The sequence below is a fragment of the Atheta coriaria genome, unplaced genomic scaffold (genome assembly GCF_025399875.1).
Source record: "Atheta coriaria isolate IRGN ID8LTWV9N9 unplaced genomic scaffold, Caltech_Dcor_3.1 hic_scaffold_7_pilon, whole genome shotgun sequence".
Lineage (NCBI taxonomy): Eukaryota > Metazoa > Arthropoda > Insecta > Coleoptera > Staphylinidae > Dalotia > Dalotia coriaria.
In genome coordinates this window covers 1407766-1423912 of record NW_027045449.1, presented here as the reverse complement: position 1 = coordinate 1423912, position 16147 = coordinate 1407766, and the positions used below count along the sequence as shown (strand labels likewise).

The 16147-nt window shown below is 36.9% G+C and overlaps 2 protein-coding genes and 1 non-coding gene across 4 annotated transcripts; 2 read left to right on the top strand and 1 right to left on the bottom strand.

Moving 5' to 3' along the window:
• The first annotated feature begins 697 nt into the window (after nt 1-697).
• On the top strand, nt 698-10534 carry LOC135795202 (uncharacterized). 2 transcript variants are annotated; one of them, XM_065306790.1, is made up of 6 exons: nt 698-1060; nt 6101-8356; nt 8417-8554; nt 8757-8958; nt 9024-9239; nt 9959-10534. In XM_065306790.1, exons 1-6 carry the CDS (start codon nt 968-970, stop codon nt 10045-10047), a joined length of 2994 nt encoding a protein of 997 aa, XP_065162862.1. In that variant the 5' UTR covers nt 698-967; the 3' UTR covers nt 10048-10534. The 2 variants fall into 2 exon arrangements, with proteins under 2 accessions (XP_065162862.1, XP_065162861.1); XM_065306789.1 differs by having other exon boundaries at nt 6089-8356.
• Nucleotides 5190-5262, bottom strand: TRNAR-ACG (transfer RNA arginine (anticodon ACG)). The gene has a single exon. It is a non-coding gene; the product is annotated as a tRNA-Arg (tRNA).
• Nucleotides 10535-10709: 175 nt separating the features above from the next.
• Nucleotides 10710-14554, top strand: Polr1B (RNA polymerase I subunit Rpl135). Its single transcript, XM_065306788.1, has 5 exons — nt 10710-10916; nt 10974-11549; nt 11635-13206; nt 13268-13621; nt 13702-14554. The coding sequence occupies exons 1-5, from the start codon at nt 10842-10844 to the stop codon at nt 14497-14499; spliced, it is 3375 nt and encodes a 1124-aa protein (XP_065162860.1). The 5' UTR covers nt 10710-10841; the 3' UTR covers nt 14500-14554.
• Nucleotides 14555-16147: the final 1593 nt, after the last annotated feature.

The window sequence follows — 16147 nt, the reverse complement described above, 5'->3', positions numbered from 1 at the left end:
GGAAGTATTTGTAATTAATTAGCTTTCATTTTCCAGGTCTTTACCTACAGATGTTGTGTCTCCTCTGTAAAAGTCTTTAGTCTAATGCTGATTTCTTAATTGTACGAGCCGCGGCACGCTCTAATGACATTTTGCGCGTTTTGCGCAAGGAAAATCTAGTTAATGCGACGGGTCCATCAAAGATGCGACAGACACCAAACTAGATGCACTAGAAACGCCACAAACAAGTTGACACGACACATTAACCAACTTAACAACAAATAAAATAAGAACTAAAAACTAAATCTCGGAAAATTTATAATTAAATTAAATATTTTCAAGGACACAATTAAATATTACGTAAATTTATCTCATTAAATAAAATTGTACGTTTGCATTTCAAAAAAACAAAAACTAAAAGAAATAAGTGAGTAAAACACACGTAATCTATTGTATTGCATTATTTTTTCTGCAAAAAAAAAAAAACAGCGAAAAATAAAACTTTGCAAAACAAAAAGAATACATGAGTATAAATTTGTTTCGTGTTTGCAATCTCTCCCTGCCACCGCGTGCGCATCTCATCACATCACCAAAAACTTTCTTTCATGCATCTTCCTCAACGCCGACAAAAGTAGAAGGCGTAGCAGGATCACCACCACGACTGGCGCCGTAGTAAAAGCTACCAGAGGCGGCAAAGACGCTCCAGTCACTCGTCGGCTCTCAACAAGCACACAACAACCAACACCAAACAGAAAAATAAATAAAATCAAAAAAATACTTACAGAGTTGTGCTTCGCTGGTGCGTTTAACAGTCGCAAAGTGAACTCTTACACGGTGTCGATGTGGATGTGCCGGTGCGAATTCTCCTCCTAGCAGTTCCTCCGCTCCTCTTGCGACCTGCGCGCACTACGGCCGCACGGAAAGAAGCGCGCAGCGCGAGAAGAAGAGACGACGGCTTTGTTCGTTTGTTCACCGGCGACGACCGACGATGGCGGCCGCCGCGAGGACGTCTTTCGCGCTCTATGCGCTCCTGATCGTGTGCGTTGAGGCTGCGGTTGCGCAGTTTATTGGACAGCAATCGGTAAGTCGAGCTGTGCGCTCAGCAACTTACGCATGCACACATTGTGCATTTACGCACCCGTCATACTTGTTTTTTCAAATCGCCGCTTGCATTTTCACTGCACCACAACCACAAAAACATCAAAAACATCAAAAAAATTAAAAAAATACAAAAAAAAAACAACAAGAAAATTTTACACTCTGTTTATTATCAATTAATAAAATTAATAAACATGAAATTAACAATTAATAATCACGAAACATGATTAAAGATTACAGATAAAAAATAATTAATTAATACATGTTTATTTAATTGTTTCTGCGCGAAAGTAAACATAACCTAATCTTGACGTCGTTTGCGCATGCGCATCGCACGCGACATCAACATTTTCACGTTTCACACATTATATTGTATTTCTTTGATGCACCCAAAGCAACTTATACACACAGAGACATTTAATGGATGAGGTAAAACCTCCTCCGAGTGAAAGTCGCCGTTTATTTATATCTGTATGCGATTTTTTTCGTTTCAAACGCAGACGATTATTACTATTGATTACTTTTACCGAACAATAACACATAATTTACGTGCTGGAATTCTTGGATGAGTTTAAGTTCAAGTTTATCATTCCTGGCGGAGCTTTCTAACCTATAATTACCTGCGAGACCTTTAAGGATGCATAAACGTTTAATTTAATGGAAAATTACTTTAATCGGTTTATACGACGTGTATCTATGAACGTTTAACATTCCAACGCGTCTTTTATAAGATGCGAGCTTCGAATATAGGTGTAGGTGTAGTCCTTAAACTTTTGAGAAGAGAAAATTTATTTTGTCCTCGATTTTTTTGTTATTTTAATAGTGGTGAGACTTTTTTTCTTTTTTTTTTGTGTGGTGTTTAGTATTTTACACCTCGACATTTCGCAGTGACCTTTACGATAGTTAAACTTTTACTTTCCTCATTTCTCGCATTTCTTTCGCGCCCAGTTCACTCTCTCAGCGCGCAGCATCCTTCGCTTTCTTTGCGATTCTTCCGTTCGTGCAGTCATTAACTTTTTGACCTCTGTGCTTCGAGTGTTTATATTAATTGTCACGAACCTACTTAGGAGAAAAAGTGTGTTAAATTTTAACTTGTTTTAACCTTTTTGTTGATTTTTATTGTTTATTTACTGTTTATTTTGATTTGTCATGCGTAGATATGTAATTTTTGTAATTACATGTATTTACTTTTTAAGTACTTACTCAGAATCAATGTTTATTAAAATAAAACTTTCATTTTCTTGCAGTTTTAACCTAAAAATCAAAGAAAAACAACAAAAAATTGATAAAATATTTCTTTGGTTGTAATATCTCATTTATTACTATTATTATTATTGCAAAATAACTTTCTTAATCAAACATTATAGTTATACGTTTTATTGTGCATGAAAACATAGACTTTGTTGCTTTTTACACATCAGAAACAATGAATGAATCTTTTACACAACAATTATTTGAATGCAACACGAACTCATTTAAAATTAATAAATACATTACTTTCACATTAAAGGGACGAAATAAAACAAATTCCAATTTCACAGTGAGATAATTCAAAAGCAAAAACAATGATTTTTGGTTTTTGTTTTTGTGTTTATTGCATTTAGTATGGTTTTATTGAAATAATTTCATTGCATACAAAAGAACTGCAAATCACTAAAACTACAGTTTTTATATTTATATAACTTGAATAACGTGGGCGTGTAATCGCAATCCGTACAATTTCCTGTCTGCATAATGTGCACCGAAGCAGACAAATCTTTCTGAATGCAATGTGAAATTGCAAACTCTGCGGCATCGGCAGCCGTCAAAGAAGCAAAGACGATTGAAATCGAAATCGAAAGATAGTTATTATTGATCCACACTCTATAGTTGTGCAGTAGTTATTAAAACGTTGTGTAACCATCTAACACCCATAAAGTCCGTCGCCCTCAGGCTAAGAATTTGTGAGAAATGCCAAGATAGTGGTCAAAAAGTTATGAAACAAGCGAAATTTATTATTATTAATCTGAGTAATTGCAATCAGAGATATTTGAGTGCAAAATTTGTTGAGAAAATTCAAAAATGCAAAGATTAAGTGCGCAAGCGTAAATAATGACAGTTTCCTTTGCCTTTCCTAGTTTAAAGTTTTCAGTCAGTTTCGAAACTTGGTTGTTAGAGTCGTTCACACATTTTTTTTCGCGTATGCAATTTGTGTACACACGCTGAGAGTTAAATGTAAAAGGTCAAAAAGTAAAAGGATCGCAGAAGTTGCAAGTCGGTAGGTAGGAAGCCCGCCGTGGTCGCTGCGCGGCTGACTTAAGTCAAGTCTGTAAGCGCGCGCATCGGGTACGTATTCAAAATGATGAAACCGATGAAATTCGCACATGTAACGCGGAATGTGAACTGGCGGCATCGGAATACATTCTATTTATGTGCTTTTATCTGCATCACTGATCATTATTTACTGTGTATACTATAATTGTAACATTTACATGACTTAAGTCACTTAAAACATGTCACATGTCATTAATTTAACCTATAAATCACTAAAAATGTATAGGTTATGTTTTAAAATGTATATAAATGTTTTTTTCCGTTTTTAACCGGAAATGATCTAACCTGCAAGCATGCAAATAAGTATAATATACATAACAGCATTTTCATTCATTCTTTGTGCCTCCATTCAATACGCGCACTCTTTTAATGAAAAATAAAAACGTGCACAGTTGTTACATAGCGTTTAGCATCTTTCCAACTTTGTTTGAGTTGTTTTGACTTCCTTACTTCTCGTTGCTTGGTGAATGTGTCTTGAGAACATCACTATAATAAACACTGAGTTTCTTTGTTCATACAGGAACTGGAAAACTTTTTGGCAACAACTGAGAAAGTAATTTAATTACGTGTATCATTTATTTTAGTGCAAAAAGTAATTACAACCAGAACAATGTGTTGTTTTTAGGTTTAAACATAAAAACTCTTTTTGGTAATTACCAGCTTGTTTCCTAGTAATTTTATATAGAAATTAAAATGATATAATACATTTTTAGCTTAAATTGTTTTTTGGGTTGCCTATCATGTTTTTTACATTTACATAACCAAAATTTAACACTTTTTAATAATTATCTTATTGATTCCTGTAAATTTTAAGTCAAAAATTAAAAATATAAAATATTTTTTACAAATAATGCATTTTGGGATGCCTATCATACGCTTTACACTTACATAATCAAAATTAAACACTTTTTAGTAATTATCTTATGGATTCCTGTTAATTTTACGTCAAAATTAAAATAATATAAAATATTTTTGACAAATAATGCATTTTGGGTTGCCTATCATGCTTTTTTACACTTACATAACCCAAATTCAAATAAAAAATCACCCTTGACACAATATATGCTAATGGTAATGATATAATGATGATTAGCGTTAAAAAATTAAAACATTTCTTATACTTAATCTCATATGCTTGCGTAATTGGTACGGAGGTAATTTCGAGCTGCGCAATTAGAGCCATATACTAAATGATTTATTTCGAATGATTCCTAATTCCTAAAAGTTTGTAAACAGTGCAATAAACCAGGTTGCGCAATTCGTGTACATACAATTTTTAGCGAAGTGAAAGTACACGCCGCACTCGCATCATACACTCTCATCCTCTACATCCTCTTAAGACGCAGCGTCTTAAGACTAAAGACAACCCGTAATTATTGTCGTCGTCGTTGTTTTGTTTTGGTTGTGGCTTCGAATTCACTTTCAACGTGTTATTATGTGGATTATATGAGGACATTCGCGGCTGTTAATGAGGGAATGCCTTATACGGCGTTAAATTGGTGATAAAATTGAAATTATCAATCTGCAAAGGTTAATTTTAATCATAAGATACTAATAGGGTAAAAGTATAATTTTCTAATTAATTTAAAGTGTAAAATTTTTACTTTTTAGCTAAAAATGTAAGAAAAAATAATTATGCATTGCATTATTGTATAAAATATAAAAAAGACGTGTGTGAGCGGACGCAGAGATCAACGCAATCCTTTACATTTTCTGCGTGTTTAATTTCATATTCTTACATAATACTAATTAAAATATTTATTTCTACATTGTAAAAACTTGAGAAAATTTAAAATAGACGATCCTGCCAGGATTCGAACCTGGAATCTTCTGATCCGTAGTCAGACGCGTTATCCGTTGCGCCACAGGACCCCATACAACTTATTTCATACTAATTTGGATTGAAGTTGTTTGTAATATTGGTTGCATGTTAAGCAATTTGAATTCAGGGATGGGAAACACACAAGATTTTGTTTCGCCAAGCATTGCAATTTAGATTTATAACCGTCATTCATATGTGAGTCTACCATAAACGGTGCGAATCGGCCGGAATCAACGTGTTTCAACTGAATTTAACCCAGTTATTCAAACGCACGCTCACTGCTCACTTATATTTATACTTGGCTCATGCTCATGTTCCCAACTAGATCTAACTTCACTGATGACTGAAAGATTCGTGCATTCTCCGGCGGAGCTCGTAAATCGTTTCGGTCGTTTATCATTTTGCATATTCATTAAAATACGCGTTGCTTACGGCGATAAACATACACATGTTTAATAATTTAATCATTTCAATCTACATAATCTAAATATTATGATTATAATATGTAAATTGGTTGTAATTCAATTATTTTGTGATTATGTGATGAATTGTTTTGTTTAAATTGAAATTTTAACAAGTTTTATGTTGTTTAAAGCGTGATCAATGTAAAATTTGCAAAACATCAACGCAAGAAACGTTTAAACAAACCATTACTTAAGTCTTGCGCAATTGCTTAGCGTGTTTATCCTGAAAGTTTCAAAATGATCCATTACCTACATGAATCTCACAATTTTGCAATATAAACTCAATCGGAGTAATCGTTTTGATTACAATTATGTGTCTTTTATGTATTTCTAAATCACATGCACGTTTGTTTTCTGCTATTCACAGTTTCATTGCACAAACATTTTAATCTTAAACACGCGAATCCATCAGATTCTGTTTCAGCAACCATTTAACGATCTGCGACGCCCTCTGTCGACGCAACAGCAAGGTCACATATTGAGTGACATTCAACACAGATTCAATGTCCAACAGCAGCAACAACAACCACTGCAACCCTTGCAGCAATTCCAACAACAATTCCAACAACAACAGGTTCAGTTCCCGCAACAGTTCCAACAACAACCGCAACTGCCACAGCAATTCCTGCAACCTACTCAACAACCGGTGCCTCAGCAGTTTCTGCAACCCACTGTACAACCTACATCGATACCATTCCAACAACAGCAATCGCAAGTGTCCAGTCCTAATAGGAATGTACAACATCATATACAACATCATACCCAGACGAGTTTCACGCCGAATTTCCAACAGCAAGCACAACAACTTCCACAGACTCAGTCTACAGCATTACCCACAGTGGGTGACGCCATTTTTAATGCCGGAATTCATCAGAATACAGCGCAGATTGATCCAGAGAAGCAAAAACAACGTTTGAAGGAATTAAAAGAAAAACAGGCGATTATCGATAAACATAATCAATTCGTAGAGAAACAATATGAGAAAGCTCTGAAGAAAGCCCAGCAAGATCATTCTGAGTTCCTGGACACACAAAAAGAACACAAGAAGAAGTTGTACCAGAATCTGTACAAAGGCGAGAGTCAATATGATTCAATTCGATACACACAAACAAATCCCAGGTATATTTACCCAGAAGAAACTGAATTGTTCAAATTGGCGGTTAAGAAATACTACGAGGAACATCCCACTACCACTACAACAACCACAACAACACCTAAACCCACTACAACAACTGAAAAACCACGAATTAAACAAAAAACAGGCAAAACTTTAGAAGATCACGAATTGTATTTATCATCATCTCATTCAAAACTCTACAGTCAGATTAAATCAGCTACAGATAAGGATTCAGCCAGTACACAGACCAAGATACAATTTTTACCTACTGCAATTCCAACTAAAAAGATTCAGAATATTCAGGACCTCAGCGAATTGCAGAAACAATACAAAAATCAACAAATTAAAAAAGATGATTTATTAGCACAGTTGAGACTTGCAATTGGTGAGAATGCTGATGATGAGTTATCGAAAAACATAACCTCAAGAGAGATATCCTTACCAAATGGACAACGTGTACAGATCATTCGTACTTCTGATCCGAAATCTATCCCGGGAGCTAAGCCATTGGACTTAAACTCACCTGATTTCGCTAAGTTTTTGGTCCCGACCACAACAGGTAAACCACCAAAAGCTATCCTGGAAGAACTTACCAAAGGTGTAATCCCACCGGGAGCTGATTTTGAATTGTTGAAACACGGAACTTCCGGTTTGGAGCAAATCGGAGGTTTACCACAGAACATCCCTAATCAAAAGAAAGTCACATTTGTTCTTCTTGAAGAACAAAACGATGGCAGTTTTAAAGTGCAAGGTGTAAAGGGCAATTCAAACGGGAAAGAAAAAACGGAAGTTGATGTAGATTCTATTCTCAAGAAGATCAAAGATGGCGAAATTAAACTCCCACCAAATACAAAACTACAAACTAATGATGTAGATTCAACTTCAGAACCAATTACAAAAACAACTCAACAGGTTACTATCAACTACGAACCGGAAATCACTGTGCAACCAAATGTTGTATCAACTTTTAATAACAACAATGAAGGTTTGACAAGCACGCCGATTTTACGAACGAATATTGGCACGCATTTTGTTGCCAGCACAACACCAATTCCAACAACTTATTATACCAATAATAATCCAGTGAGGAATACCACTCCAAGATCAGTAGACAACAGCCCATCACCTAAAAACGTCCAAGACTTTGAACCATTGCGTTTGAGTTCAAGTGGAGATATAATCAGACAAACCACTAATGATTTATTCAGTTTGAGCCCAAAACCGACGAATCCTAGTTATGTCAGCCAGACACCAGGGGTCACCATCTACCAAACACCTTCCACATCAGCTCCTTTTGTTGGTTCATTCGCCCCAAAACAGGAAGTCATTGATAACTTCGATGATCCGAAGTATAATGAACTTCCAGAGGTTTTAAAACGTAATGGTCTCTTTGCAATGGCCAGATTCTTAAGACAATCTGGTTTGGATACCATTTTGAATGAAACAGGACCTTACACTGTTTTTGCTCCGACTGATAAAGCATTTAGGACATTGTTGGTGCAACTTGGTGGACCCGAGAAAGCCGAGGATAAATTCAAAGAAAACCCAAGACTTTTAAGTGGTGTAAGTATAGTTTACTCTGTATTTGGTAAGTACTGAGATTAGGTTATGTTGTTATTGCAGTTGCTGTTGCACCACGTAATCCCCGGCGCGTTTAAGATCGAAACACTGCAAGACGAAATGACCGGCGTTTCATTGGCGGGCACGCAGTTGCGCGTGAATCAGTACAACATGCACGACCTAGAATGGAACGATATTAAGGTAAGCATTTGCAAATTAACCGCAGTGTCGTGCTCCGTCAAACAATTGCGTTCGCGTGCTTTAATTACTCGCTTCGTGTGGTTGCATAACCCAGAGACACTAATGATCAAGTTACAGAAACCTGTAATTTTCATATTTAATGAACTGTTGGTGCTCTACCTCAAAATGAACTACTTTACTAAATCTATTCTCTTCTGAGCAGATTACAACAATCAACGGTGCTAAGGTCATGGATGACAAGAAAGACATCGAAATACCTCAGGGGATTGCACACGCCGTGGATCGCGTGATGTTCCCACTGCCAGTCGGGGACATCGTGCAGACTCTGCAATCGGATCGGGAGCGACGTTTCACAAGCTTCTTGAGAGCGCTCTTTGCCTCTGGTCTTGCTGAAACACTTCAAGGTAACCCCCATTGGATTACCACATGTTACCAATCGTTACCAATTCTTTTTTTAAATTTTTCAAAGGAACAAAGACTTTCACGTTGTTTGCACCGACAGACAAAGCTTTTGTCGGGTTAACAAGTGAAGAACTAACACGTACGGTCAGTGATCGTGTCCTCGCACGTGAATTAGTAATGCGTCACCTTGCACCCGGTACCCTCTACACCAACGGCATGAGATACTATCAAATCAGGGACAGTCTGGAAGCGAATCGACAGATTACGCTCAGCAAAAGTTCAGGTGAGAGAAAGCGCTGATATTAAATACTCCGACGTGTCGCATAACAAAAGTGTTTCTGGGCCAGTTAATAAGAACAATACAATTCATCAACAATGCTTTAATCGGTGCGCAGCCGTGCTTGTAAGCTGGTAGCAACAGAGAAAAAATCTGTGTCGTTTATTAATTAGGTAAAATTTGTTCGCACAAATAAAATAAATTGCAGCGATCACAATTCGAGAAAATGTTTTCATTCGCGCTGGCATCTCAAGATGAGAACAATCAAAGTGAAAGGATGAATCGCAGTGAACGACGCCGCGTCTGCACACACCGAGAGAATATTCAATGTCCGCACACTCGACTAATTACAATAATTCCACTCTTTTCTATGAGTATTCACACCGGTGCGAATATTGTGAGAACTTTTATTCTTCGCCGGCGATGAGAGTGTTATTTAATTCGTTTTAATGAGAGAAATCAACGAAATGACTTTACGAAATTAATGTGTATATAAATAGATGATAATCAGCGTATGAATAAATCAATATTTTAGTGTTGGACGTGGAAGAAATTTGATTCGAACAAAAGTGAAATTTCGGATGAGCTTATGAGAATTGTACAATTGTAGAAATGTCGTGACGTGAATATTTTCACTTTCTGCGTACTCGTATGCTTGCTGCATAAACGGCAATTATTGTTTCTAATAACTATGTGATTTCAATTTGTTTTGTTTTAACTTTTAGGTCGTGTTAAAGTAAACAACAGTCCAATCATCACGCAGAATATCCCAGCGACAAATGGTGTCATACATGCGTTAGACAGCCTTTTGTGATTCTTCATCGTCCTCAAGCTCAACACTTTCTTTTATCATTTACCATTACGTCGTAATATCCGCCATCTTGTCGATTTTTTCCATGCGATCTGCAATTACTTTCAATTACATAAATTATCATTCGTTTCCGATCTTCTTTCTCTTGAAGATAATTGCATCCAATTGCAACGATTCGAAAGAAATTGTATGCAAACGCCATTACGTCTTCTCTCGCATTTCACACATTAATTTATCATTTCTGCAAAGTGCTAGAAACCTCTTAACTCGTGCAATTCAAAGCGTAGATTTTATTGTGGGCTAATAATTGTAACGATAAGTTGTATATATAAATAATAATATTAATGATTATAAGACATAGAAGTTATATCGATAACTCGTTTTTTAAATGTATTATTGAAATGACAAATAATATATATGAGTGTAATATTTTTATCTCTACCAAATCGGATGTGTTTGTTATTTATATTGAAATACATGATAATGAATACCAGTTGTTATTTATTCCCTAAAAGTTTTCCAGAAATCATTGTAAGCCAGGACAAAACGTTAAAACGAGGTTACATTGTGTTTTTGAGCCTTTGTACTTAGTGGGACACCCAGTGTCTCCTATTTCAATAAATGTATGAGAAGAAGCAATATTTGAATTTGACATGCCTAACTCCCAAGCACGTGTGTACATTTAACCTCACTAAAACCAGCATGCCTTGATAGTTCTCTTCAATCATAGTAAACATAAACACGTTCCTTCTGAGTGCTAACAAATATTAATGATATAAAACATAACGTGATAAAAAATGAACTATTTGACGGAACCGACGTTAAAAAACCTTCAAGGTGATTTTGGAATACCTCCTAAGGAACAAAATATTGTAAGCGTAATCTGTACTCTAAATTTAATTGTAAATTAACACTTATAAATATTCTAGATTTTAAAACAATTAGGCCTGCCACACATCGCTTCCTTTGATTATATTACTGACCAGGGTCTGGCCCTAGCTATTGCTGATCTGGACCCAGTTGAATTTGATCTGCCCAATAACAATGACAGAATCAAATTGCAAATCATTGATGCCAGTTTATCACATTCACTTGTACCTCATGGCATTGCCGGCGTTAAAAAACCTATGGTATTACCATTAGAATGCCGCCAGAGACATGGTACATACAAGGGAAGGTTTGTTGGAAGAATAGCATGGAGTTTGAATGGAGTGGAGCAGAAACACTTTGATAAAGATTTTGGTGAAATACCCATTATGATAAAGTCAAATAGATGCCACTTGGCTAGAATGTCACCAGCAGAATTGGTGAGCCATGGGGAGCATGAACAGGAATGGGGTGGATATTTTCTAATTAAGGGTCTGGAGAGATTAGTGAGGATGTTGTTGATGACACGTCGGAATTTCCCGATTGCAATTTCACGTTCGGGATGGAAAGGACGCGGGCCGTTGTTTTCTGACATGGGGGTGATTATAAGATGTGTTAGGCAAGATGAATCTAGTGTGGTAAGTAATATTAAATCAAATCTTTAATAATTTTAAACATTAAACATTTTGAACATTTAAAACTATTGAATATTTAATGTTTTAGAATAATGTCCTTCATTATGTAACTGATGGTACCGTAAAAGTAATGTTCAGCCATCGTAAAATTCTCTATTACGCACATTTAGTCCTCATTCTAAAAGCGCTCTGCGACGTAACTGATAAATATATCCATAAACGCTTACTGCAAGGTTATGAAGATAAACTTCACTACACCGCATGCGTGGAGAACATGATCAGAATCGTTCACGAACAGGATTTACACACGCATGAAGAATGCAAAGCGCATCTAGGAAAAATCTTCCGCGTGAAATTTTACGAGTGTCCCAGCTGGTGGACGGATATTGAAATAGCGGATCATATTATCAAACGTTGTCTCATGATCCACCTTGATGATAACATGGAAAAGTTTGATATGTTGATCTTGATGTGTCAGAAACTGTTTGTTTTCTCCAGTAATAAATGTCTTGTTGAGGGTGTTGATTCTGTAATGATGCAGGAATTACTCCTGGGTGGACATTTGTATTTAAGTGTCTTGAAGGAGAAACTACAAACGTTTCTCACCGTGTTGAAAAGCGTTATTTTAAAGAAAGCTGGAAATACTTTGAATAGTTTGAATCTTGAGGAGATGAAAAACTGCGCGCGCATGTCGGGGACATTTGAAAGTTCGATGGAAGCGTTCTTAGCCACGGGGAATATATCTTCTCAAAGCGGGTTGGGTCTGATGCAGGATAAGGGATTGACTATTGTACCGGAAAATATCAACCGGATGCGATACATGAGTCATTTTAAAGCTGTGCACAGAGGTTCGTTTTTCCAAGAGATGCGAACAACTGAGGTGCGACAACTTTTACCAGACGCCTGGGGTTTTATCTGTCCGGTACACACACCTGATGGTGCACCATGCGGACTGCTTAATCATTTAACTCTGGATTCAGTTGTGACGGTGCAACCAGACGCTTCTAAATTGGCAAAACTTCCTGAAATGTTGCAATATTTGGGAATGAAAACGATTGATAAGTGTAAGAAAAAGTCCTATGTAGTAATCCTGGATGGAAAAGTTATGGGATACGTAGATCAGGAACGCGCTAGTGAAATGGCGGACACATTGAGGATGTTGAAAATTAAAGGGGATGAAGTTCCAGAGCACATGGAGATTGTTCTGGTAAAAGCTAAAGAAAGTCGTGGACAATTTCCAGGCTTGTTTTTGTTTACTGGTCCCGCAAGGATGATGCGACCATTGTGGAATTTGAGAGCGGGTAAAAGAGAATTTGTGGGCACTTTCGAACAAGTCTATATGGAAGTAAGCGTGTGTCCGGAAGAAGCGTATGAATGCACTACACACATGGAGATATCCAAAACAGGATTCATGTCTAATTTGGCACGTTTGATTCCTATGCCTGATTGTAACCAATCACCTAGGAATATGTACCAGTGTCAGATGGGAAAACAAACTATGGGTACACCATGCCATACTTGGGATCTTCAAGCGGAGACGAAGTTGTACAGGTTGCAAACACCAACTAGTCCTTTGTTTAGACCTGTGCATCATGATAATATTGGGTTGGATGATTTTGCCATGGGGACCAACGCCATTGTCGCTGTTATTAGTTATACTGTGAGTGTAACATTCTGTTGTAACAGAACTTTGAAATAATTAAAATAATTAAAATGTTTAGGGTTATGATATGGAGGACGCCATGATTATTAACAAGTCGTCGTATGAACGTGGTTTTGCACATGGATCTATTTATAAGACGGAGTTTATCGAGCTGGAGACGACTGGTTCATATTTTTGTCGAGATCCGACTAATGCTTCATTGGTTACTTATTTGGATACGGATGGTTTGCCGTATGTCGGACGGAAAGTTACAATGGACGAGCCGATTTGCTGTTTCTATAGCACCGATCGAAATATGTATGTGGTGCAGAAGGCTAAAGCGAAAGAGGAATGCTACATAAATAGCGTACGACTTTGTGGCGAGTTTAGTTTAAAGAAGCCACAAGTTGCATGTCTAACGTTCAGAGTGCCGGTAAGCATCAATTACATTGTAAATGTATTTAAAAGAATCTGTAAACGCCATTTTCTAATCGTTTTATGTGTTTAATTTAGCGTAATCCAACTGTCGGCGATAAATTTGCATCTCGGGCCGGTCAGAAAGGTATTTGCTCACAGAAATGGCAATCTGTTGACTTACCTTTCACGGAAACTGGCCTAGTACCTGATATTGTCTTCAATCCTCATGGTTTCCCGTCTCGTATGACCATCGCCATGATGATCGAGATCATGGCGGGAAAATCAGGCGCCCTCCATGGATTAGTACATGACGCCACACCATTTAAGTTTGACGAAGATGATACAGCGATCGACTACTTTGGGAGGCTTCTGGAATTTGCAGGCTACGACTACTATGGAACCGAAACAATGTATTCAGGTATTGATGGTCGTGAAATGAATGCGCGCATCTTTATGGGGGTTGTACACTACCAACGCCTGCGGCACATGGTATCAGATAAATACCAAGTACGTGCAACTGGACCAATTGACATTCTCACACGGCAGCCTCTCAAAGGAAGGAAGCGTGGCGGTGGTGTGCGTTTTGGTGAGATGGAGCGGGATTCGTTGATTAGTCACGGCGCCCCATTTTTACTACAGGATCGTTTGTTACACTGCACTGATAAATCCACGACCCAACTTTGTAGGAAATGTTGTACCTTGATTGGTGTCTTGAAGGTGGTGACGAGTAAAGCAGAAAAGCCGAATCAATCGGAAGTGAAGGATAAGTGCCAGTTTTGTGGCGGAGAAGGCGACACTATTGCAGAAATGCAAATTGCTTATATTTACAAGTTTCTTGCGAATCAACTTGGTTCTTCTAATATTAGTATTAAGTTAGAGGGCGAAAATGATTAAGTTGTATTTGTTTAAGCTTACCTGTAATTAATTAAATATAAACTATTTCATTACATTCATGTTATCATTATATTCACATTATATTTCATTCAGGTGCAACATAACTGAGGCTTGTGTTGTTGTTTTTAAAAAGTTGAATAAAGTAGAAACATAAATAGAAGAATCAAATATAAATGATAAAAACACTCGGTGGTCGAGTGGAGACGTGCACCTGCTGGCATGCTGGCAGACACGGATCGAATCTCAGGTATAGAAGGCATTTTTCTCAAATATAAAAATATCAGGTGCAATTTGGGTTGCATATATGAATTGCGACGAAATATAAGAGAAATTGAAATACAAGTGAAGGCAATAAGAGAAGTAAGAAAAGTAAGTGGAGAAACGAGAACAGAGAGAGAAATGGAAGTAGGAGTAGTAAAGAATAAGAGAAGATAGAAGGAAGAGAACAGAGAGTAGAGTAGAGAAGAGGGAGGAGATAGAAGAAAGAGAACAGGGGAGGATCAGATTTTTAAATTTTTTGGCCCGTGTCGTTATAAGACAGTCTAAGGACGATCTCCCACTGCTTCGATGCGTCCATTGCTCCCGGCCCATCCTACAGCTACGATGTCTCTGCGCTTCATCCCCGGAATCAGGCATATCAACAATTTTTATAGTGGGGGATCACCCCCAGAGAGAGGGAACTCCTTATAAGGACAATCCTTATAAGGTCTTGTTCAAATATTTCTAAGTTTTAAGTCGCCTCAAGAGAGGTGACACTTAAAAATATTCTTACAAGTTCTGACCTGTAGCTGGAATGAAAGAATGAGTACACAAATCATACAGGTTACCTTAACAATTTTTATAGAGGGGATCATCCCCTGAGAGAGGGAACTCTCTTAGAGACCTGTACCTGAAATGATAGAAAGGGTACATTCAAAGCATAAGACATACTATTTCTAAACATTTCTTTATTAATAAACACAATGTAATATAATACATGATTAGTACCTTAACAATTTTTATAGTGGGATCAGCCTCTGAGAGAGGGAACTCTCTTAGAGACCTGTGCCTGTAGTGATAGAAGGGGAACGCACAAATCAAAGAAATAAATATATCTTACTATTTATTTATTAACAATAGAATACAAGTTTATATTTTACAAGTCAACAGAATACGTGCCGCCATATTGAAGCAGGACTTACGACCTGCATAGTCGCGCACATGCAAACAAGTACTACTTTGTAAAGTTTTACCGGGATAATTAACAAATAGCCTATTTTCTATGTGATTGAAAATGAAAACAAATATACAGGGTGTTACAAAAGGAAAATTTACAGTGCAAACCAAAAACTATCAATACAAACGTCGCTCCTTATCACTAGACGATCAGGAAAACTAATATACAGGGTGTTAGAAAATTTTCGAAACTACAAAGATAATCAATATTCACATCATGACACGGGAAATTTATATGGAAACAACATTATTTTAATATAAATTAAAAGATTTCACCCGAAAATGATCGGGAAATTAAGCAAAAAGATGCTAGAAAACAATTACATTTTAATATATGTTAATATATGTGTCATAAATTGATTGAATATCCGGTGGAAAACATCTAAATCAACAGACGGCAAGCGACGGCGCGTGGCATTACTGTCTTTAAATA

Coding starts and splice junctions, on each gene's coding strand:
- LOC135795202 (XM_065306789.1), top strand. CDS start 968: ATGGCGGCCGCCGCGAGGACGTCTTTCGCGCTCTATGCGCTCCTGATC. Junction 1,061..6,088: donor AGTTTATTGGACAGCAATCG/GTAAGTCGAGCT, acceptor CGAATCCATCAG/ATTCTGTTTCAGCAACCATT. Junction 8,555..8,756: donor TAGAATGGAACGATATTAAG/GTAAGCATTTGC, acceptor TCTTCTGAGCAG/ATTACAACAATCAACGGTGC.
- Polr1B (XM_065306788.1), top strand. CDS start 10,842: ATGAACTATTTGACGGAACCGACGTTAAAAAACCTTCAAGGTGATTTT. Junction 13,207..13,267: donor TCGCTGTTATTAGTTATACT/GTGAGTGTAACA, acceptor TAAAATGTTTAG/GGTTATGATATGGAGGACGC. Junction 13,622..13,701: donor GTCTAACGTTCAGAGTGCCG/GTAAGCATCAAT, acceptor TGTTTAATTTAG/CGTAATCCAACTGTCGGCGA.